The sequence below is a fragment of the Cygnus olor genome, chromosome 26 (genome assembly GCF_009769625.2).
Source record: "Cygnus olor isolate bCygOlo1 chromosome 26, bCygOlo1.pri.v2, whole genome shotgun sequence".
Lineage (NCBI taxonomy): Eukaryota > Metazoa > Chordata > Aves > Anseriformes > Anatidae > Cygnus > Cygnus olor.
Window position 1 is genome coordinate 2,865,115 of NC_049194.1, and position 22,023 is coordinate 2,887,137.

Here is a 22,023-nt window from a genome sequence, read left to right on the forward strand (position 1 = left end):
GCAAACGGAAAGATTCAGAGCCACGGACGAAATGCCTCCTGAACAACGCTGAGATCACCCCTCACCACCCGAAGGACCCTGTGGAAATGAGGCGCATCAACTTCCAGACTCCAGGTAACCAGCTGCAAACCAGCCTCCCTCACTGGGAAGGCAGGAGCGGAGCAATTGCCCTTTCCTCGGCCCCTTCCTGCCAGGCTGCTGCAGCGCTGCTGCCTTTGAGACCCAGCGCTAACCTGGGCTGCAGCCGAGGAACCTCCAGTCTTGTCTGTGCCAAGCGAGACTGCTGCAAGAAACCTTTGCTGGGAAACCGCAAGGGCCTTGCAGGCTCCACCCAGCAATTGCGGGGCAGGAAGAAGGGCTTTTCTGGAAATCCAGCTAAATTGGTGCGTTCTGGGCTAAGTACAAGGCTGCGAGTGCCGGGGCCGTGCCGAGCTTGCCCGACCAGCACTGCTGCCGCACAGCGTCGTGCCTCGTGCTGGGAGACCCCGGGCCCGTAAAGGTGAAGCATGGCAGGCTGCCCAGCACACATTGCTTCACCCACATCTGTAACGGGTGCTTTCTGCATACATCCCAAAGCACTCCCGTTGGGATCCAGGCCCGCTGTGCGGGTTGTGAGGACAGAGAAAGGCGGCTGGATGCTTGACGCAGACGAGATGGCGTCTCCTTGTGTAGTGTAGCTGCCGAGCTAGCGTGTCACTGCACCTAACTTCTGGCCAGAGAGGCCCACTGCACCCTCCCTTCTACACACGGGTGTCCCCACGTACGTGCATGTCTAAGCTGCCTGCATGGCACCTCTGCAAGCCACCAGTGACACAGCCCAGCCCGGGCATGTCCTCGGACACACAGGTGGTGATGCTGAGCAGTGCCTGCGCACTGGCACGCACCTCTGCTTCCCACTTCCTGGTGCTTGAGGATTTGGAAGGGAATTTATTGTGCTTTTGGGGGCTGGCTGTTGTTTTCGGTTTGTTTGTTGTTTTTTATTTTTGCTGTTTTGTGCTTGTTAGTAATGTTTCTGCAGCTCCTGTTTCCCCTTCCCATCCCAGTCCTGTCCTTAGCGTTGTCTGAGTTTTCTTAGGGTTAGACTGGCAAGTTGGTAGGTGCCCGGAGTGCAGGGATCTTTGGGGCAGTGCTGAACTGAGTGTTTCATATCAAAAAGCTAGGAACAACCCATTGGTATGAGTCCAGGCTTAGGAAAGATTAAGTCTCAGCTAAGGGATGGAAGTGGGTTTAATCCAGCGTGCAGGGGCTGAATGCAGAGCAGCTGAACTGCAGCTGGGTCCCGAAATCAGCTCTTACCCAGAGGTGCTCTTGCAGGAGAGTCTGAAGGTGTTTGAGATCTGCAGCAGGAGGGCAGGCTTCAGTCTCCCTGAGCGTGCAAAGGACTGAGCAGGGCACTGCTTGGAAAGCTCAAGAATCCTGCTGTCCCAGCTGTTTTGCCCTTTGTATAAGCAACTTCTTTTGAAGGTCCCCAGTTGCAGCTCAGCAGCAGTTTGCAAGTGTCCGGGCTCTGTGATACGTACTGGGTACAAACAAGAATTCCCTGTGGGAGCGTTCAGGTTGGCTGCTGGGTCTGAGACCCAGGAGAAGGAGCTGCACTCTGCCATGTGAAACCGATGCTGGGATAGAAGCAAAGATACAAGACTGTGGCCGTCCGGGTTAGCCTGGATGCTAAGAAGTAGCTGGGAGTGCTGTTGTGTGTGTTTCCCTGGGTGCTCCTCCCTGTCCTCGCAGGATTGCGGAGCCAGCTCAGGACGAGGCCCTCCCTGGCTTCAGTTAATGAGATCAGTAGATGACTGAGCCTGTCTCGTGTTGACCGTGCTGTTTTGGTCATGCTGTACCTCTGAATTCTTGACCTAAGAGGCTTGTAGAAGGTAGCTAAGACCTGCAAGCGTGCCAGTAAGACTCCGCCAGGCAAAGGTCTGCAGATCTCAAAAGACTGCCAGTTTTTGTCCCGTGTAGCTTTAAAAAGACGCTGCCAACTTTTCTTTGTAACGTTATCGAGCCAAAGCAAGCTGGCCGGTTTACCGTGCTACCGGGTTTGTAAAGCAGGGTGAGGTTTTAAGGGATTTGGGAGAGCTGGTCGCCTGCCTCCCGCACAACTTGGATAGGTGGCTGAAAATGGAAATGGATGGGAATGTAGAACTGGAGGTGTGTCGGTGATTACGGGGAGATGGTGGTGCAGTTTGCAGGTGGAAGACCTGCAGAATATTTGAATTGAGTCTGCAGTGCCTTCGAAGTGGCCTGTGGGCTCTTCTCCAGGCAGGTGTCCCGGGGGCAGCACGCAGAGGGTCTCTGTCCTGTCCCCAGGAGCAAAATAAAAGGCGGGGGGGACACGGGAACAGGAGAGTGCATGAGCATCTCTACAACTTGGAGGGAACAGCACATCTTAGTGATCCTGTCCTTGCCTAATCAGCACAAAATATAACTTTCTTTTCCTCTTTAGATTTATGTTGTTTTTTTGTTTTGTTTTCTGTTTTTTTATTAGCATGAAATTTTTTAAAAAGTGTATATTTTATTTATTTATTTTTTTACTGTTTTCTGCAGATTCTGGTCTGAGCAGCCCTCTCAGTGACCCTGAGTTTGACTTTGAAAGTTAGTTCCTGTGTGTTTTTGTTCCTGTTGGTTTCATTTTTCCCCCATAATTATTTTTCCCTCTTCTGTCGCTTTCCTTTCCGATTCTGTTTTGTTCCTGTTTTGTTTTTTGCTTTTTTTTTGCTGAACTCTCTGTATCCCCGCAGTGTTTGCCCATCTCATCCCTTTTCTGTGCCATCTGTTTGTCTGAACTGTGCTTCCAGTTTTACAGTACCAAACAACAGGCCTCTTGCAAGACGAGGATAGGAGCAGGAGCACAAGAACAGAGCCCCCAGTAGCAGTGTGAGACACTGTCCCTCCTTCTGTGTCTCTTTTGCTTTGTCAGGAGGAAAACGGGGATTTCAAGGCTTCTTTTTCTCCCCATTGTCGACGATGTTTCATTTTGGAAGCTTGGCTAAATGTCCCTCATCCTTATTCACGGACAAAAAGCAATCTTTTGTGCACCAGTGTGTGAGCGTTGTGTGCGTGCGTGCCCGTGGTTTTGTGTTCGTCGCTTTGTAACGTGGGGAAGGAGGAAACTGTGGATGCAGCTGACGACCTCCTCTCTCTTTGGAGAGAGCCACGCAGGCACCTTTTCATGTCTGACGAGGACAAGAGCCATTTCCCATCTGTGGCAGGTGTCTGTTCCTTGGCACCGACTTGTTCCAGGCGCACAAAGACCAGAGGCCTCTCCATGGTCCTCCGCACCCGTGGGTTTCACGCGGAGTGCCATCCAGCCGCAGTTATTTTGCAAGGATAAATGGGCTCCGGCCCGTGGAACAGCTGTTAGGGTGACGTTTCTGGTGAGTTGGCTGGTGCACAGAGAATCAAGTCTTTTGTGAGAAGATTAGAGAGATTCAAGTGATTGAAATGGTAGATGAGACCGGCTCTAAAAGACTTCATCCCCATTAGAAGCCAAGATCCCAGCTTTGCTGGGCAGTGGTGTATTTTTTTGTTTTTCTATGCTGGGCAGGGAAGTAGATAGGAGATTTCAGCTGACAAATGTGAAGAACCACGGATGCTGCTTGTGTTCAGAGACGTGAGGGCTGGGGCAGTTTTCTGAATGCTTTAATCCCAATACTGGTCTCTTTGGTGCTGAATATTCCTGCCAATACTGTCCCAGTCCACCTGCCACCTCCGGCACCCCCCTTTCTTGTAACACAGAGGGGTTCGTGTGTTTTTTAAGCCACGCTGATCCTTCAGCCCATGGCAGCGCTCCCTCTGCCACCCTGGCTGCTGCGGGAGGTGGCAGGGTGGCAGCCCCGCAGGTAGTCGGGAGCTGAGCAGAGGGAACTTGTGAGCCATTTTCCTTCGTGGCTAAAAAGAGTTAGGGAATTAAAGCAGACAAAAGAGAAGCTGCTGCAGCTGGGACAGCAGAGCTGGACATAGCAGCCTCCTGGACCTAACAGGAACCCCGATACGCTTGGCATTTTGACCAGGAAAGTGTTTAGCACTGCGGAGGTTTCCGGTTTTTTTTATTATTATTACTACAAAGAATCCTAGAAATCAATCCGACAAGGAGATTTTTGTCTATAGCAGCAGCAAAACAAGGCCAGTTCCCACCGACCAAGTTCTCAGCCTGTGTTTGCTCACAGCAGGTGGGAGGCGGGGGCAGGATGTTCCCCAGCAAAGAGGCAGAAATGGCTTTCAGAAACTGGTCACACTGATGATTTTTCATCAAGTTTTTATGAAGGCAAGTTGTGAAATGCCGTCAAAGGGGCATGACTTCTCTTTCCAGACTGGCACAGTGGGCCTTGCCCGTGCAGCCCGCGTGCTTGGAGGGAAGGACACGTACTGCTCTGCGACTTCACAGCCAAAGAGCATCTCATCTGATGTTTTTTTTTTCCTTGCTTGCTTGTTTTTATGGGGTTTCCTGGTTGTTGTTGGCTTTTTTTTTTTTTTCTTATAACATACATGTTCGTTGTTTGGGAATTTATCTAAACTATTGTGTTTCTAATCACACGTCAGCAAAATAATTGAGGTTTTTGCAGCAGAGTCGGGGTGGCAGCTGGGCTGGGAGCTGCCTGGCTGCCTGCCAGTCCAGGTGGGAAGGAGTCAGTGAGGGGGCGACCCGCAGAGAGCTGGAGACACTTCTTGAGGTGCCAGAAGTTGTTCTGAGTAGGGCTGGGCTCTGCTCTAATGGTACAGCTCAAGGTATGTTTGCTGCCCTCTTCAGCCCTTGCATTCAGAGGCAGAAGGATGGGAACTGGGCGAACTGTTTCTAATATCAACGTGCTTTGACCTCTGGTATCCCAGTGTGGTCCTCCCCTCCCAGCGAGGGCAGAGGGAGGACCAGTTCCTCCACAAGTCCCCAGCCTGCATCCAGTGCCGGGTGTGGGGTGGATGGCTGCCACCTTCCAGTGGGAACCCAAGGAGAAATCCTTCTCTAAGTGAAACAGCCTACAGGACAGCAAGAGTAGGACAGAAAGAGTAGAACCTTCCTGAGCTAGGAGAGTTTCTGCCCTGATCACCAACAGAACAGAGTGCAGCCTCCAGAACACCTTGGGGTTCTTTTTGTGGGCTTTTTTGGTCTATTTCCCCCCAGCCCTTCTATTTTCAGCCACGCTTCCTTGTGCTGAAAATAGACGCCTAGTTAGCTTAGAACAAAACGTTGGAGTGGTGGCTCAGATCCCCGCTCCGTGGCAGACTCTTCCTGTCCCCAGGCCTGGGGGAGGCAGCGTCTCTCTAGGACTCACTGTAAAACTGAGGACGTCATGCTTGCTTTGCCATCTCTGTGCTGATATTTCAGAGTATCTGACCATGCTGCTGCCACCGCCGCTGCTTTGTCACACACCAACACCCACGGGGCTCGAAATTCTCCCTGGCTTCCATCTCTTCTCCACCCCCGTCCTTCTCATTGGGGGCACTGCCCAGGGCTTTTCGGCATGCTGCTCTCCTTGCCTGTCTGCTGCCGTCCGTAGCGGCATCAGCTGGCAGACAGCATGGGAAGCCTTTGGAAAAACACGATCCAATGCAGATGAGCAAAGCATGGAGAGCTTTTCCACCTTGATTTGTAGCATAGCTATTCCAGAGGGTAGGACGGGAAGGATCCCTGCTCTTTCCAGAGCTCCGGCCGCTCTTCTTGGAGCGGGTTGTGCAGATCGCACTGTAGGCGCACAGACAGCTCTGCTCTGCCTTTAGGCACACAAACAGCTCTGCCGTTGGTGCTCAGTCCCGTTCGTGGCTGAGATGTGCCCTGAGTCTGGTGTAGCGTGGCCCTCGCTGCCAGGATCTTCTCAGAGAAGACCGAGTCTGTTCCTCGGCAGCTCTGCCTCAGTAAGAGCACAGCTAGCGTTGGTTAAAACTGCAGGGGAGCTGGGGTCAGGAGACATCGGGCTCCCCAGCAAATTGTTTCCCGTTCTGCAGACTGAGAAAGGGGCAGGAGGATCTTTGCCCCCCCCCGTCACAAAGGTAACGAATCCCCAGCAGAGATGGCCGACCAGGTCGGTACAGCCTTACCTGCAGGTGGCAAAGGGAGGGCGAGGCCAGAGCAGCGCCGGCGGGCTGCGGGCTGTGCTGTACAGCATCCTCTGCAGCCCAGGAGCGGGAAGAGGAGCCAGAACCTGACTTTTCCCTACCTGGCTGCGCTCTTGCAGCTCTGAAGGTTAACCCCACTGTGCCCATGAGCTCACCGGGAAGCTTACAGAGCCAGCGTTGTGCAAAGGACAGTTCCTGAAAAGCCTCCCCTGCTTCCTCCCATCTGCATTCCCTCCCCCTGCCCCACATCGCCATGGGTGGCTGGATCCCTGCCCCTTCCCTTCTTTTGTGTTGGAGTTTGTTTATGATCATTGCGGGTGCTGTAACATTTGCTGCGTAGGTTCCTCTGGCAGCGTTTGCTCATTTTAAGTCCACTATTGGAATTGCTAACATGCATCTGCTCTTTGGATTTTCCTTTTTGTTTTGCTCTGATTTACACATTGATAATGGGGCCATCACGGAAACACTCATTTTACTGTTTTTTATTTCCTTGATTTTTTTTTTTTTTTACTTCCAAGGACACAATTTCGAGCCCTGAATTCTTCTCTTCTAACCTCCCTACTTTCATTGCAGATCTTACATTGTAATTTATTTTCTTTTCTTGTTTCTTCTTTCTTATAAAATGTGCAACAGTTGTGAATTTTAGTTATTATTAAATGAGATTCTTTTCCTGCTGTCTTGTCTTTTAGGTATGCTCAGCCACCCACCAATCCCTGTTTCCGAGCTGGCTGAACACACAGAGCATCTCAAAGCTAATGATAACCTGAAATTATCCCAAGAGTATGAGGTATGAGCAAGAGTGAGTGCTGTGCATGGGTTTGCAGAGCCAGGAAATTAGGAAATTCGGACAGGCCCTCATCCAGATAAACATAGTTTCATTTTAAGGGTATGGTCAGTTGAAATAGAAAAGCCATTTACATATTTAAAATTAAGTACTTGCTCAGTGTTTTCCTAGGTTCAGTTCCAGATAGCAAAAGAGGAAGACGCTTGATCCGTGAGACTTTTCTGTCCATAGAGGGGGCATCTTGGACAGGGTTCTGAGCTCCCTTCGTGAAGGAGGGAATGTATTTCTGGAAGGTGACGTTTTAGACAGCTGGGATGGGGACTTCTTGAGAATGGCTGTGTCTTGCTGCTGAACGTGCAGAGGATCAAGCTAGGAAATGAGATACGTGGTTCTAGATAGCTTCAGTTAGGAGGGATGACTGGTAAGTCACATCTACAGCTGACATGATCAGCAGTCACTGAACCAAAACTGAGGAAACGGGGTGATTTGTGCCTTCCTTGTCTTGTCTGGGATTTCTGTGCTATCATTTCTCCTTCCTGCTAATGTTTGGGTACTCCAATGAGCTCTTGCAGATGAGCAGCCAGGCAGAGCTGTGGCTGCTGGGCTTGCATTTCCAATGGTTCTTCAGTTTGTAAAACTGTCACCTTGCAGGTGCTCTGACAGGTGGGGCCAATCCCAAGGCAAACTGAGGGGGAAAATAAGAGAATTGAAGCCCCCACAGCTATTTTGTGTGGCTTCCTTGTCGCCAGAGTGGAAGGGCTGTGCTCACATGCAAACCTGCTCCTGGCCACAGCTGTATCAGCACTGCTTAAATCTTAAATCCCAGTGCAACTGCCCGGCGCTGCTGGGGCAGTCACTGTGTGAGCTGCTTTCACTGCAGACTGAACATACGACGCAATTTTTCGGTGGTGGTGTTCAAAGACAAAACACCCTGATATTTTTAGACTAATAACTAGTCTAGACCGCCTAGTTCTGCGTACAGGCAGAGAGCGAGGGGCTATTTTCTGAACAAAAGGCTGGTTCTGGGATGCTTTCTCCCCGGTCTGGCTTGCAAACATCAACATGTGCGTGGCAGCTCTGCAGTCCCAGTTCCGTGCCCACAAAGGGGGGCTGCGCGGTGCAGAAGGCATGTTTGCTCTGCTGGGGTCTTTCACCCCACATTGGGGGTGCAAGGGGAGCAGCAGCCTGGTAATATGCTCCATCCTGATTTCAAAGCTTGATTTGCATAATGCAATATCCCAAGTGCCCTGGCTTCGTTCCAGCACAACCTCCTCTAGTGGGAGAGCCAGAGCTAAACAAACATCGCTAATGAAATGAATGTGAGGCGAGATTAGAGGGATAGAGAGCAAACAGACACATTACAACAGTATAAATACCCATTAGTTAGAAATGCTCGGCAGCGAGAGTGCAAGGGAGGACGCTGGTGTCGGGTGCTTTTGTACCGGCGTTGCCCCCACCACCGGAGCTGAGCTCTGCTGGGGAGCTCTGGGGTCAGCACAGCAAGGGGAAGGCAGTGGCAGCAGGCACCCGGCGAGGGCCAAACTCTGCAGGCTCAAAGGGACGGGCCCAGGTGGGTGCGGGGCCCTGTCCCCACCAGGCAGGCAGGGAGAGGGAGAGCGAACAGCGGGAAGCAGAACTCAACACGCTCCTGCCAAGCCTCCAATTGAGGCAAATCCCTAGAGCTCTGCAAAATGATGAAGGAATTAAGCCCTTGTTTTATTTAATTCTCCGGCTGAGGATTTAGAGGTAAACGTAATTAACCTAATTTCCATATCTGGTACAGCTGGACCTTAAAAAAAAAAAAAAAAAAAAAAAAGAAAAAATCACCAAACCTGGCATAAATCACCAGGACAGGCAAAGAAGATTTTTCTCTCCAGCACGTTTCATTGTTTACTCTTTTATCCCTTCTAGGAAATAGCCATGTTGATTCAGGTCCTCAGGGCCAGGTTCCTTACCCCTTGTCTGTCCGGGGAGATGCACATCTCCCTCCCGGCTGCCTGCAGGTGCCTGCCCCTGCCACACTCCTTTGGCGCTTTCAGCCCCCTTTGCACCTGGGAGACCCTGGGCACCGAGCCCCTGCGGTCCTGAGCCGCGCTGTCTCCGCTCTTCACGGAGCAGCCTGGTCCTCTCCTGCCGCCTTTTTCCCTGGTGGTTCGCATCCTGCTTGTGTCTGTGGTTATAAACCTCATCCTCGCTTAAATATCTCCCTTCCCAGGTACTCACTGAGACGCTGGTATATTTATGCCCTCTTAATTGTTGTTGAGTTTAACCATGCACAGATTTAGCCTCTTCATCATTTCATAAATACCTCCTGATGTGATTGTCCCCGTTGTTCTCTCCCGACTGCCTGCCGTTTATCAGCGTCAGTAGCGCAGGGCTGTAACTACTCTGGTACAGCCACGGCACAAGTATGATTCAAGGCCTCTGTATTGCAGCCTGAAATTGCACTGATGCTTTTGCCACCACTGCATCATGCCAGAGAGGGAATTGCCTCAGGTACTGCTCTGGGTGCTTGGGGCCAAGGGAAATGGGACCTGAGCACGCTATGCCACTGGGTTGAGGCTTTTCCACAGCAAAGATCTGCTCTTGAGGGAAGAAAACGGTGAATGCTGCATCCTCAGCTAGACCTTCAGAGCCGTGACCTGTCCCACGTGGAGCAAGGTACTCGGAGCTTCATTTGCTGCTTTTTTTCCCCCTCTGACTCTTCTGTTTTCTTTCCCGATTCCTCCAGTCCATTGACCCTGGTCAGCAGTTCACCTGGGAGCACTCCAACCTGGAAGTGAACAAGCCCAAAAACCGTTACGCAAACGTGATCGCCTACGACCACTCGCGCGTCATCCTGCTGCCCATCGAAGGTACCGTAGCAGCATCTGCTCCTCCGTGGTAGCTAGGCTGAAGTTCCTGCCTGGGAACATCTTACACATGCTCTCTTCCCTTCCCTGTTCCCCTCTATTTATATTCTTCTCTTAGCATCTCCCTGGGGGGTAGCAAGCAAGAGCTACCTGTGTAAACCACACATTTGTTAAATTCTGGTGACTGACATGTTCCCTGGAGCTGCAATCTCTCATTTCAAAGGCTGCTTTATCAAGAAGCTGTCTTTGCTTTACTTAGAGATCCCCGCGATACAATTCTGACGAACAGGAAGAATTCAGACCACATAGTGCTTCAGAGAGAGCGGAACAGGGCAGCGGGTGGCGGTGGATGTGGAATGTATCTGTACAGCAGATGAATAAGAAGTAGGCACAGGGCTAATTGTACAAATGTGAGCGTCAGCAGCACAGCAAAGATGCGGCTGCTGAGTCGTGCAGACGTGAAGCTTGCACGATGTGCAGCTCCCACTGCAGTGCTGGCCCCTAAAAGGCTAAGAATAAGCAAGGTTTAGTGTTAGTCTGAGAGGTCATAAATTGTTTCCTGAGCTTCTTACGTGAGTGATGGTGCAGTTAGAAAATTTACATTACATTTCACAACTTGTGGCTCTTGACAGTGTTGCTATGGTGCATGCTACGATAAGAGGGGCTTTTGGTGGAGAGGAGATGGAGTTTAACAGGGGATCTGCTTTGGTTGCTGCCTCTGAGATAACCTGAGGTGATGAGACTTGAATATTATGTGTGGCTGTGCTGTATGGATAAAGCATTTGTGGCCAGTCTTGCATTGCCAGAGCTGATCATCTGGGCAGAGAGGATATGGGACGTGCAAAAAGCCCCCTGGTGATTTTAAAGGTTAATTCAGAAGCCTTCGTGACAAGGGAATTGCTAGAATAATCTCCCTCTGCCAAGGTAATTCTGAGGGATCGGGGGAAGTGGAAGAGCTGCTCCTGAGGTAACAAAAGATCGTGGTGATCTGCCAAAAAGCTGCACAAATCTGGATTGGTCTTGTCTGCCATTAGAGGATTTTAAGCATTCCTCCCTGTGAAGACGCCTGTGTTCTAGCTTGTTTTTCTTCTGACATTAATATTGCATGAGCCAAGGAAAGCCAAGTCTTTAAAAAGTTGCCTTGTCATTCAAGAGAAGAGCCCAAGTGTAGAAATGAAGGACACCGGGCTGGTCTCCGCTCTCAGGAAAGCAGGAGGCAGGGCTGGATGCAGGCGGCAGTACTCACTGCCCCGGTGGCATCGTGAGGTGCTGACGGCAGCATAAGTACAAGGGACCGAGGTTGAATTTCCAAGCCTCTGAGAGGTTCTGACTTGTCTTGGCTGCTCTGTTCCTTCCTACCAGGCTGTAGCTTATGCTGAGAGCTGGAAGATGAAAGGCGTTGGAGGAATTAGTTGTTGCTTTCTTTTTGTTTTAAATCTGGACTTGTCAAGGCTGCAGATTGTCACCGTCTGCTTGGTCAGGAAGAAGTAGTGGCTTTAATTCAGTGACTTCTCTGTAACTGGGCCTGTCACAGCACAAAACATTGCAGGAGCTCATGGCCACCATTTCAAATTACAGAGCGGACCCGAGGGGGCTGGAGAGGAGATTAATTCCGGAAGCTCAGCCTTGATCACGTTCCTGCAGCCGCTGCACAGCCACCTTCCCTTCTGAAATTTCAGCTTGGGAAGGGCTGGGGGAAGGGAACCCTCCAGAAATTTAATCAAAAGCTATTTCCACCAGCAGCTGAAATTACCGAGTACCCTTGAGGACTGGCAGGCAATTCAGCCTGGATCGTACCTAGCCAATAGAAGCAGCGATGCCTTTTGCTACAGCAGGACGAGGACTAGCAACCCAATTTCATACTGGTACAGCTCCCCACCCTTAGCTCCCCTTCGAGACACGAGTTAAGCATTCTGTACCGAGTTAATCTTAGGTTAGCAGAAACCTGCCAGCCCGGCCAACCACTCTGCTGTAATTAGGAACGGGCTGACTCTCCAAACAGTGCAAATTGTCCGTGCCAGTCCTGGAGGCTCTCTAAAGCTGAACCTGAACATCAGTGCATGCCAGTGTCCATTTTAACTTCAGAGCAGCTTTCTCCTGCCATCTCCCAATCACCCTCTTCACTCTGGCAGTACCTTCTGCCACTCGTATCAAACCCATCAAACAAGGACACGAGCAGGCAGCTGTAACTCAATAGCCTGTAACTTATGCAAATAGAAAAAAATAAAAATAAAAATAACAGCGGGCAATTTAAAGCAAGTCAAAGCCTGTAATTTCAAAGCCTTTACTGGTTGAATCCAGCCTGGTTTTATTCTGTACTTTGTCCAGCTGTAGCTCGCTGCCTGGAATTAGGCAATGGACCACACTGTGCATCACCCAGATGCGTTTGCTACCCAGCTTCTGGGCATTCTGGGACAAGGACTTCTTTTGTTCTATTTGAGAGCAGTAAAGCAAGAGCCCTAAGCCAGCGCTTTCACTCCTATAAGTAACACCAATAAGAAGAGTATGGTTTCAAGGTTTGATAGTTGATCTCTTTAACATATCCTGCAGGAAGTTGTTTGTCTCCCTGTAGCTCAGACCTTCAAGACAGGAACTTCAGCTGGGAAGAATTTGCAAAGAGTCTTCCTGCAGTGACTCCAACCCAGCAAGCCATGAAAGCTCTCGTGTTTTTGCAGGGGAAATTCTCTCTAACGTTCTTGTGAAAATCTGACGCTTCCAGCTGCATAAAGTCCTGTCCTGCACAACCCTCTGACTTGGTTTTGCTGATTTAATGCAGGAATTGTGGGCAGTGATTACATTAATGCCAACTACATTGATGGCTACCGGAAGCAGAATGCCTACATTGCCACGCAAGGACCTCTGCCAGAGACCTTTGGGGACTTTTGGAGGATGGTGTGGGAGCAGCGCTCAGCTACTATTGTTATGATGACTAAGCTGGAGGAGAAATCACGGGTAAGAAGCATGAGAGGGATGACAAGTTAGTCATAATCCTGGGGGACTGGAGGGTAGGGTTGGGGAACAGTGAATTCCTTTGATCTGCAGCCCACATTCATGTCAGTGGGGGATTTCTACCTGCTTTGCCAGCACCCTGAAAGTTCAGTGATTCATTCCTTTAAAAAAATAAAAAATTCATCCCAGAAAGCTGCAGCCTCCATTGCAGCTCCAAGGGAAGAGGACACTCAATCCCACTACATGCTCTGTAGATCTGTCCTGGAGTTAATCATTTGGCAGACCTCAGATTTTATGTTCAATTCTCTTGTTTAACAAGCCCCAGTACTTTCACTCTCATCTTCAAGATGACTCCGGTCTGTTGTTGATGTGATTGATGTGGTGCACCAAAGCCTGTACTTAGTAGGAGCTTTTCATGCCAGGTGTCTCCCTGTTGTGGTGCTCCGGAAAGAGACATTTCTTGCACCTTCCCTCCCCTTTACAACCTTGTGAGCTTCACCTGTAACATCAGGACACTTCAGGGATGAGTTCCAGCAGTACAGGGTTTGTTCCAGCATTCAGTATTGCCTTCTGTCTTCCAGATAAAGTGTGACCAGTACTGGCCAGGCCGAGGTACGGACACCTATGGAATGATTCAAGTGACGTTACTCGATACCATCGAATTGGCCACATTCTGCGTTCGAACATTTTCCCTTCATAAGGTGAGCTTTCTCCTGCTTCCGTTTCCTTCCCAGAGATGGGCACACTCTCCTCCTTACCTGGCGTGGTCAGGGCATGGCGCTGTGCTGGTACTGCACACTACTCTTGGTGTGTTTCTCTCTTTGCAGAACGGCTCCAGTGAGAAGCGGGAGGTCCGCCAGTTCCAGTTCACAGCGTGGCCTGACCACGGTGTACCCGAGTACCCCACCCCGTTCCTGGCTTTCCTGAGACGGGTGAAAACCTGCAACCCCCCTGATGCTGGTCCAATCGTGGTGCACTGCAGGTACTGATTTCCCACGCCAAACTCTTACATGGGGCTCTCTGCAAGGGAGGCAACGTGTCAGTAGGATGTTGATTTGCACTTCGGAGACATGTACAGTCTCCTAGCGAGTACCCAGCCAGTAAGAGCTGTCCTGTGAAGTGGATTCCCAGCCAGCATCTGACAAGGATACTTGAGGTTTTCATTCAGTGCAGAATTTCCAGCAATGAGTGGTTTAGTTTGCTCCGAATTACTCAGACCTTATTAGCAACAGGAAGCGCCCTGTGCTGTACTGGCATCTGCTTCTCTGTGTAGGGTTTTTTTGTCACGGTGGGAAAGGAGGAAGCTCAAGTGTGACCTAAGAAGCTGCTTGGCATTGCTGCATTGGGTGTTTGGGAGGCAGAGATGCTTGAGCTGTCAAAGGGATAGCTGACAGTGATTGAAAGAGGGGTTTTTTTGAGTGCTGCAGCCATTCTGATATGACAAACTGAAGGCCCCCACAGGCAGGTAGCATTCCCTAATTCAATTTCCGACCCAAAGAGGAACACTTGCAGCCTCAACTTAGATAAATCCCTGTGTTCCTCAGGAGGTTGTGGAGAAGCCTGCAGGTTACTCAGCACCAAGGAAAGACGTCTGAATTTTACAGGCTGCTGGGGGAAGTTAATCCTGCCTCTCCTAGAGGATGCCATTTAAACAGTCTTTGTAAGTGGGCAACTTATCACTAACCTTGCAGATGGCAATTATCATGCACCTCTCAGAAAATGAATAAAGAGAGCTGTCAGCTCACAATGTGCAGGAACCAGCTCCCAGATCAGCTGCTAAATTCTTGCCAAAGCTCCAGTCACCTGCTTGGTTCAGGTGTTAGGCAATCTAATTAACAGAGATCAAGGGGGCTTTATGAAAAAAGGCACTGCACTAGAATAGTAAAAGGAAACCCTTTATTAGCAGTGGCAAATGCACAGACTCAGAGCCCTGCTGATTCACAAATGCCATTACATGCAAGTCTGATGTTACCTCAATGCACAATAACGCTTAGGAAAAGGGGTGACGCATGTAACTCATTACAACATCAGTAGTTTCTCAGATGCTGAAAGATCTGAGTGTTAGACATGCTTTTTAAGCCCTTAGGGCATGCTAACCTTTTGCTCGAGCCCCCTGCCTAGAATTGTCGTAATTGTGTGTCTGCCGGGAGAGCTCCCCTCATGGGGATGTCACATGAAGAGGCATGAGAAGCGGGGCAGATTGGTGTGGAGGGGCAACAGTCACGCTACCAGAGGCAACTTCTCATCTTAGGTCCTCAGGTGACAGAAGACCAAACTCTGTTTTGGAAGTTTTTGCTAAACTGAGCTGAGAGTCAAAGCGAATCTCTGCACGTTGCAAATTTTCTTTGGTATTAGGCCTGAGCACACCTGCACACAGAGTAGCACAGAAGATGAGGAAGCTTTTCCATCCACTGGCTCTGAACTCCAGAAGCCTCTCCGTGCCATTGTGGCAGCACTGGCCCTGCTGGGCTCAGATAAACAGCCCTGTAGGTGCTAGCGCAGGCTTTACAGGTGCCGCTGCAGCACCAGGGACTTCAGAGCAGCAGTAACTTTGGTGTCATCGCTGTCCTCCACTGTCCAAAATCTTCCAACAGTTTGCTTTTGTTTTTGTTTTTTTTTTTAACTTTGCTAAGAGCAACACGTTGAGGTGAGTGGGAATTAACACAGTCAGTTTGATTTAAGCAAGTTCCTTTAATACAACAAAAATCATAAAACAGATGAACCAAAACCATTTGGGCATGTTCTGGTTTGCTAAGAACTCCTTGGTCTCAGTCCTTCAATAGCTGTGTTCACAAGGCTTCAGTTCCTTCCCATCCAGTGAGTGCAGGTCGTTCGCTGTCTGCCTCATGTCAGTTCCTACCCCGCGATTACTGCTGTTTGCATCAGTGGAAAGCTCCTCACTCAGGGGTGGCTTTTTGGAATGTCTTTCTTTGGTGGGTGAGTTGTCCATTTCTTAGTTTTCTCCCTCTACCTTTCAGCGCTGGAGTTGGAAGGACTGGCTGCTTCATTGTGATCGACGCCATGCTAGAGAGGATAAAACATGAGAAGACAGTGGACATTTACGGGCATGTTACCCTCATGCGGTCACAGCGCAACTACATGGTGCAGACAGAAGACCAGTACAGCTTTATACATGATGCCTTGCTTGAGGCTGTTGCTTGCGGCAACACAGAAGTCCCAGCTAGGAATCTCTACACATACATCCAGAAACTGGCACAGATCGAAGTCGGAGAGCACGTGACAGGCATGGAACTGGAGTTCAAGGTAAAGGCAGGCGCTTGAATTGGGCTAGTAGTGACTGGGGAAGGCTCTGTGTGCCTCATGGGAGCTGTCTTCTGCTGGCATTCATAGCAGACAGGGAGCCTTTACAAGGCTGATGGAACTTCTTGGTGCCATGTGAGAGAAGTAATTACTCTTCTGGCTTCTGCTACTGCAGTTCCCAGGGGGGAACTGTGCTGTTGCTGCAGGAGGCTTGTCTGGTTGTTTCAAAATCCACACTGAATTTGCTCCTTCCTTAGATTGGGTTTTTAAATGTTTGCTGTGAAAGTTTTGCTGGAGGGGAAGGTGTCACACTCTCTGTCCTCCAGAAATGGAGAGCACGCAAGGTGGAACAAAATGGTGGAGCATAAAGGGCAAGTTAACTAGGCGGCCGTGGGGCCTGGGCAGATGAGGGGCAGCCAGGAGCTGAGCAAGTGGTTGTGACTCTGCTTTTGTCTTCAGCGACTCGCCAACTCCAAAGCCCACACCTCCAGGTTCATCAGTGCCAATCTCCCATGCAACAAATTCAAGAATCGCCTTGTCAACATCATGCCGTATGAGACGACGCGGGTCTGCCTTCAGCCCATCAGAGGAGTGGAAGGGTCAGACTACATCAACGCCAGCTTTATTGATGGCTACAGGTAACCAGCACCTGGCTGCCCCCACCACTGTCAGAGGGTTAACTTAACTTAGCAGGCTGCTTTCTGAGGCTGCAGCGCTAAGGGATGGACTAGGTGATAACACCCGTGGTCTGTTCTGTCCCATCACTACCTGTACTGCACACAGTACAATTCTAGAGGGAAATTCCTTCTTGCTTATGGCTTGTGACAGCGTGATCTGGATTCACCTTGTGGAAACAATAATTAGAAAGAGCTTCACCACTCAAGCTTTTATTGTTTTGGGTTGGTTTTGGTTTTTGGTGTGTGGTTTTTTTTGGTTTTTTTTTTTTGGCCACTAGCACCAAAGACACTGCCTCAGGCCCCCTTTAGACACTGCACCCTTCTAGCTCTGTCCCAGCACTCCTGTTTGTTTTCCTGTCTTTGTATGTGCTTCCCAAAGGCATGTGCACAAGCCCTGATGTAGTCTCATGGTACAAGCCGTGATGTAGCCTCCTCTTGACCCGTGCCTCTGGTTTGTGTTCTGTTTCAGACAACAGAAGGCATACATTGCTACTCAAGGGCCCCTGGCAGAGACCACAGAAGACTTCTGGCGGATGCTATGGGAGAACAACTCCACCATTGTCGTGATGTTGACTAAGCTTCGCGAGATGGGTCGGGTAAGTGTGCACTAAGAAGCCGGGGTAGAAGCCTGCCACCGAAGGGCCTAACAGAGACATTTCTTTCCCCTTGGCAGGAAAAGTGCCATCAGTACTGGCCTGCAGAGCGTTCTGCCCGGTACCAGTACTTTGTAGTAGATCCCATGGCTGAATACAACATGCCTCAGTACATCCTGCGAGAATTCAAGGTCACCGATGCCAGGGTAAGCAATGTACAAGGTGCAGTCTGTGTTTGCAAAGGTTTGAGGTTTGAGGGAGGGTGGGAGGACTGGCGTGGTTAAAACACATGCAGTAGGGAACGTTGCTTACAGAAAGCACGGGAGTTTGGCTCCTATATAAAAACTGAAGTGTGAACTCTTCCTATGAGAAAATCTGGGATTATCCTCAGAGAGGAGAGATTAGTTATGATGAGGAATGGAACACACAGCCACAGATAAATTGTACTTAAATATGTTTTCTTATAAACTTTGAGTAGTTTTCTAACTTCTGTTCACTAATCACAGTAGTGAGTCACTGTTAGAAGTTCACCAAGCTTTTGGTTTTACTTGCAGCTTATTTGAAAGGAAAGCGGAAAATAGTATGTCCCCAAACACCTAATAAAAACAAAGACTTGCCAAGGATACTCTTTGCCTACAGAAAACGTACACTTCTCTTCTGGTTTTAAGAGGAGACACTATCACTAAGATTCAAAGGGACACTGACTCAATCTTAGATTCAATGTCAGAGTTCTCCTCCGAGGGAACATTTCAGTTCCATCTGAGATTTGGTTAGCAAATGTAACTCTCAAAGCAGCTTTCCCTGCTTTTGAGGTTGTCGGTATTGTAGAACCTGATAATCCTATTTGCAAGGTTGAGGAGGAGGATGCTTCGTCAGTCCTGGTAGAACAAGATTTATCTTCCTGTCAGCTGTAATTCTGACACTATGGCAACTCTTTCTCAAGATTGATAGAGAGGCCATAACCTCACCTTGGATGTTCCTTTGCTGAAGACTCCATCTGTGCAGTCTTTGCAGTGGTTGGACCTTTCAGGACACCTGCCAGGAGCATAGATCTGCACTGACAAACCAACTCCAGAAATGTCAAGTGCAAGATGAGTAGCTTCATCATGATATATTAAATCCAACACAAAGTTGGTTTGACTTTTTGTGCCCCTTAATGAACTAGCAGTAAAATGTGGTGGTTTTTTTTTTTTTTGCCGTTTGTATTTAGTAACACAAATACAGGATGTTTTAGCTATTAATATTTTCTTCCCCAGGACGGTCAGTCACGAACTGTTCGTCAGTTCCAGTTCACTGACTGGCCAGAACAAGGCGTGCCAAAATCAGGAGAAGGTTTTATCGATTTCATTGGACAGGTACATAAGACCAAGGAACAGTTTGGCCAGGATGGCCCCATCTCTGTCCACTGCAGGTAAGCACATATGAACGGAAACACTGAATTAATTTATCTGAGGATGCAAAAGAGCAGAAGGAATTAAAATCCTGCAGGTATCGTCCTCCTTTCCCACCCCATCATTGCGGGTAGATTTCATGGATGTTGACTGTTGCTTTTGCCAGCCAAACTTGTCTCCCTTCAGACCTGGGCAGTGCCCCCAAGGCTTTTGCCCCCTTCTATTCCGATGAGAGGTATGAAATGCTGATGCTCTGCAGGACACGGGAATCGCACTGTGAATCGCACTGTTAATCAATATTTGACCTGCAGCATTTTACCTGTTCTATTACCAGTCTCAGCCCAGTTCTGCAGCCCTAACCCTGCTAGCCTGTACTTGCTGATAGCCAGATACCTTCCTCCCCATGGGCAGAAGAAAATGCATTCTTTACCTATTTACCTCAAAAAAAAACAAAAAACCTAGTGTTACATATTAGTAATAATTTTCACACTGAACGCTGTTCACTGCTACCCAGAACTTGTTTTAAATGTCAGTCTCTCAAACGTTTGCTTGGGTCATACACTTTGGCAGTGTCCTCCTAGAGACTTTCCAGCTCTAACATGTTTTTGTTCATAAGACAGGGCTGTTAGTTCAACCATACCGTAACCTCGGTGTTTAAGAAAGCATTTGACCATTGTAACATACCGTTTTTTGGTGTTTTCATCTCCCATTCCTGTAGTGCTGGTGTGGGCAGGACTGGAGTGTTTATCACACTGAGTATCGTCCTGGAAAGAATGCGCTATGAGGGTGTTGTAGATATTTTCCAGACAGTAAAGATGCTGCGAACGCAACGACCTGCTATGGTGCAAACAGAGGTAAGGTGGAGCAGAAAACCCTTTCTCTGTCACAGTTTAGAGGACTTGAGCAGCAAGTCCCGAACCTTTGCAGACCAATTCCCCACATGCCCTGGCTGAGTGGAGCAGACTTTTTGCCCTTCTAGCCACTAGCAAAACCTTACTTGAAGGGTAAGCAAGCCCAGGCTGCACTATTGGTTTACTTTACTAAGTAATAATAATAACAACCATGGGCCTTTAAATTTCTTAAAGATTTCATCCCAGTCTGCCAGCCTTGATTCTTATCGCATCCTGCCTCTGAGATAAGGGGAACTCACCTGCTTCTAAACACAGCCCACTTTTTTTTTTTTGGCTGCAGAGAGGGGAAAGTTATTGGCAGGATGACTGCTATCTATGAGATGACAACAATAAAGAGAAGGGATTTCCTTTCCCAGTAGCTCACAGCTCTTTGAGAATAAAAGGGTCTGTGCATGGTTCCTGCCCAGGTGTACACTAGCTGGAAGCAGGGCAGGGAACTGTAAAGCAGCTGTTTCAACCTCTGAGTTTCAACCTCTGAAGCTGAAACACTGGTTTTCTTTACTGTTTGCAGGATGAATACCAGTTCTGTTACCAGGCAGCTTTGGAATATCTGGGAAGTTTTGATCACTATGCAACATAAAAAGCCATCCGTTGTGCAGACTCTACCAACCACTTAAGTCCTGGAAGGCCTCTTTTGACCCAGGAGGAGCGCTTGAACTTACAAAACTGAATCAGAAGAAGTACCTTTTCATCTGGACAATGCATTGGGGAGCAGGGGGAAGGATTGAAAGGAACACCCCTTCAGGAACTCCATGTTGTAACCTGGACCGTGAAGAGGCAGCTCAGGAGATTGCTGAAGGACTGCTTTAAGTGGTGAACTGCTCTTGTTACCTCAAGTGGTGTTCGCTGTGGAAGATGTATGGACATCATGAAACAGATCCAAAAGCTAAAATACACCTTGCGAAACGTTACCGCTGGAGAAGGGAAGGAAACCGACTTTGGTTACATCATTAGAGTTCAGTTTATTTACTAATATAGTTGGCAGTCTTTAAAGGAAGTCACTTGCAGAATTGAAGGTGTTCTGTAAAAGATAAGAAAAGGAACTAAATCTCAACACTTAGACAAACTTAGGGTCAGGAGTTCTTCTAGCTGGAGTCTTAATAACCTCAGTATCAACACTGGGATGATTCTGGGCTTACAGGCACCTTGCAAACAGCATTCACTGAATGCCCCTGCCATGCGAGAGGTTTTATAGCTCACACTTTGAATACTTGGAACATTCCTCATTTCTTCTAATTCCAAAATTTATTTTTTAGGATACTTAAAATTAGAGAGAGAGAGAGAACCCAGACCTGGCTGTGTGGTGTGGCCCCCCCCTCCCCTTGCACACAGGTGGGACAGGTAGAGGTGGCAGCTCCCCTGGGCTGGCTTTCCGCCTTTTCAGCACATCCAGCTACACAGAGGCATTAATTGGGCAGCAGTGGGACACCCCAGTACAGAAAGGCAGCCCCTTTCCCATTCTCTTTGCACATTCACACAACCCCACTTCTGCTGCAAGGAGCTGTGCCGCCCCACCGGTTCCTGCCACAGAAGGCCAGGAGCATCTCTCTGGAAGGAGCCTGAGAAGCATCCTTAAGAAATTTATTTCCACTAGCCAACTGCTTCTTGCTGCCAACCCCTCACCTCCGGACACAGCGGCTCTCCGGGCGCGATGCAGCGATACTCCTCAGGACTGTCCCGCTACCACATCAGACCAAGCTCATTGGCACAGCTACGAACATGCCCTAGCTGTATAAATAACTGGGAAAGATCACGTGAGATCAATGGCATATACTGTGAGTGGCTTTCTTTAAAGTATCGATGTAACTGTAACAAGTGACATTACCTTTTTTTTAAATAGTGTATTTTTTCCTTTTTTTTTTTAAAAAGAAGACAAAGAATATCAGTCAATGAATTTAAAAGAAAAATTTGCTTATTTGTTCATATTATGTTCAAAGACAGTCTATTTTTTCACTGTAGAAATGTTACGTGTAATGGCTGTGATATATAAAAATGCAGTGCAAATTGCTACTTCTACATATTGCTTTTCTACCATTTAAAAGGATTAACTTGCTCATGTAAGAACAAAACGTCCTTTCTGGATTCTTTTGGGGTTCTTTTGTTTAAAATCACAGGCATATCACGTGTCTTTGGAAGGGTGGGAGATCAGCAGGCAGGCCCAGATGTGGCAGCAGTGCCAACCTCTCCCCTTCAGCTGTGGCCATGCTGCTCGGTCTTAACAGGGCCAGGGGTGAACGGGGAGAATAAAAAACACCAGTGTCTTATGACTGAAGACAAAAAGACAGCAGTTTCAGAGCCATGGCACATACAGTTTTTAAACATCAATGGTGTAATGCAGGTAACAGCCCATGTCTGGCTGTGCCCTGGGTTGTAGATATAATGTGCTTGCAGGCGTACATGACAAGGAGTTTTCTTGCAGAAGTGGCAGAGGAGAGAGCATGTCTCGGAAAAGATGCACTGCCCTGAACACTGCTTGCCTGGGACTTTTTTTATTTTTCTAGAAGGGTTTATCATTGCCATCAAGTGCTACCCCGAAAACCCCACAACAATCCATTTC

General features: G+C 48.8%; 1 protein-coding gene and 1 long non-coding RNA gene across 15 annotated transcripts in view; one reads left to right on the forward strand and one right to left on the reverse strand.

Annotated features, from left to right (window-relative positions):
• The window catches only part of PTPRS (protein tyrosine phosphatase receptor type S), a 155,633-nt gene extending 134,307 nt beyond the window's left edge, over window positions 1-21,326 (forward strand). For 7 of the 14 annotated variants that reach the window (XM_040537460.1, XM_040537459.1, XM_040537462.1 and 4 more), the window contains 14 exons: window positions 2-114; window positions 2,545-2,592; window positions 6,738-6,835; window positions 9,564-9,687; window positions 12,461-12,636; window positions 13,215-13,334; window positions 13,461-13,615; window positions 15,612-15,897; window positions 16,354-16,532; window positions 17,041-17,167; window positions 17,245-17,370; window positions 18,421-18,575; window positions 19,274-19,409; window positions 19,978-21,326. In XM_040537460.1, coding sequence (XP_040393394.1) covers window positions 2-114; window positions 2,545-2,592; window positions 6,738-6,835; window positions 9,564-9,687; window positions 12,461-12,636; window positions 13,215-13,334; window positions 13,461-13,615; window positions 15,612-15,897; window positions 16,354-16,532; window positions 17,041-17,167; window positions 17,245-17,370; window positions 18,421-18,575; window positions 19,274-19,409; window positions 19,978-20,046 — 1,912 coding nt within the window. In that variant the 3' untranslated portion in view covers window positions 20,047-21,326. The remainder of the gene's footprint in view (window position 1; window positions 115-2,544; window positions 2,593-6,737; window positions 6,836-9,563; window positions 9,688-12,460; window positions 12,637-13,214; window positions 13,335-13,460; window positions 13,616-15,611; window positions 15,898-16,353; window positions 16,533-17,040; window positions 17,168-17,244; window positions 17,371-18,420; window positions 18,576-19,273; window positions 19,410-19,977) is intronic. The other 7 variants (XM_040537468.1, XM_040537463.1, XM_040537465.1 and 4 more) reach the window with 1 other exon arrangement.
• On the reverse strand, window positions 16,568-19,321 carry LOC121060059. Its single transcript, XR_005814733.1, has 3 exons — window positions 19,240-19,321; window positions 18,133-18,199; window positions 16,568-16,738 (listed from the first exon to the last, which is right to left on the reverse strand). It is a non-coding gene; the product is annotated as an uncharacterized LOC121060059 (long non-coding RNA).
• Window positions 21,327-22,023: the final 697 nt, after the last annotated feature.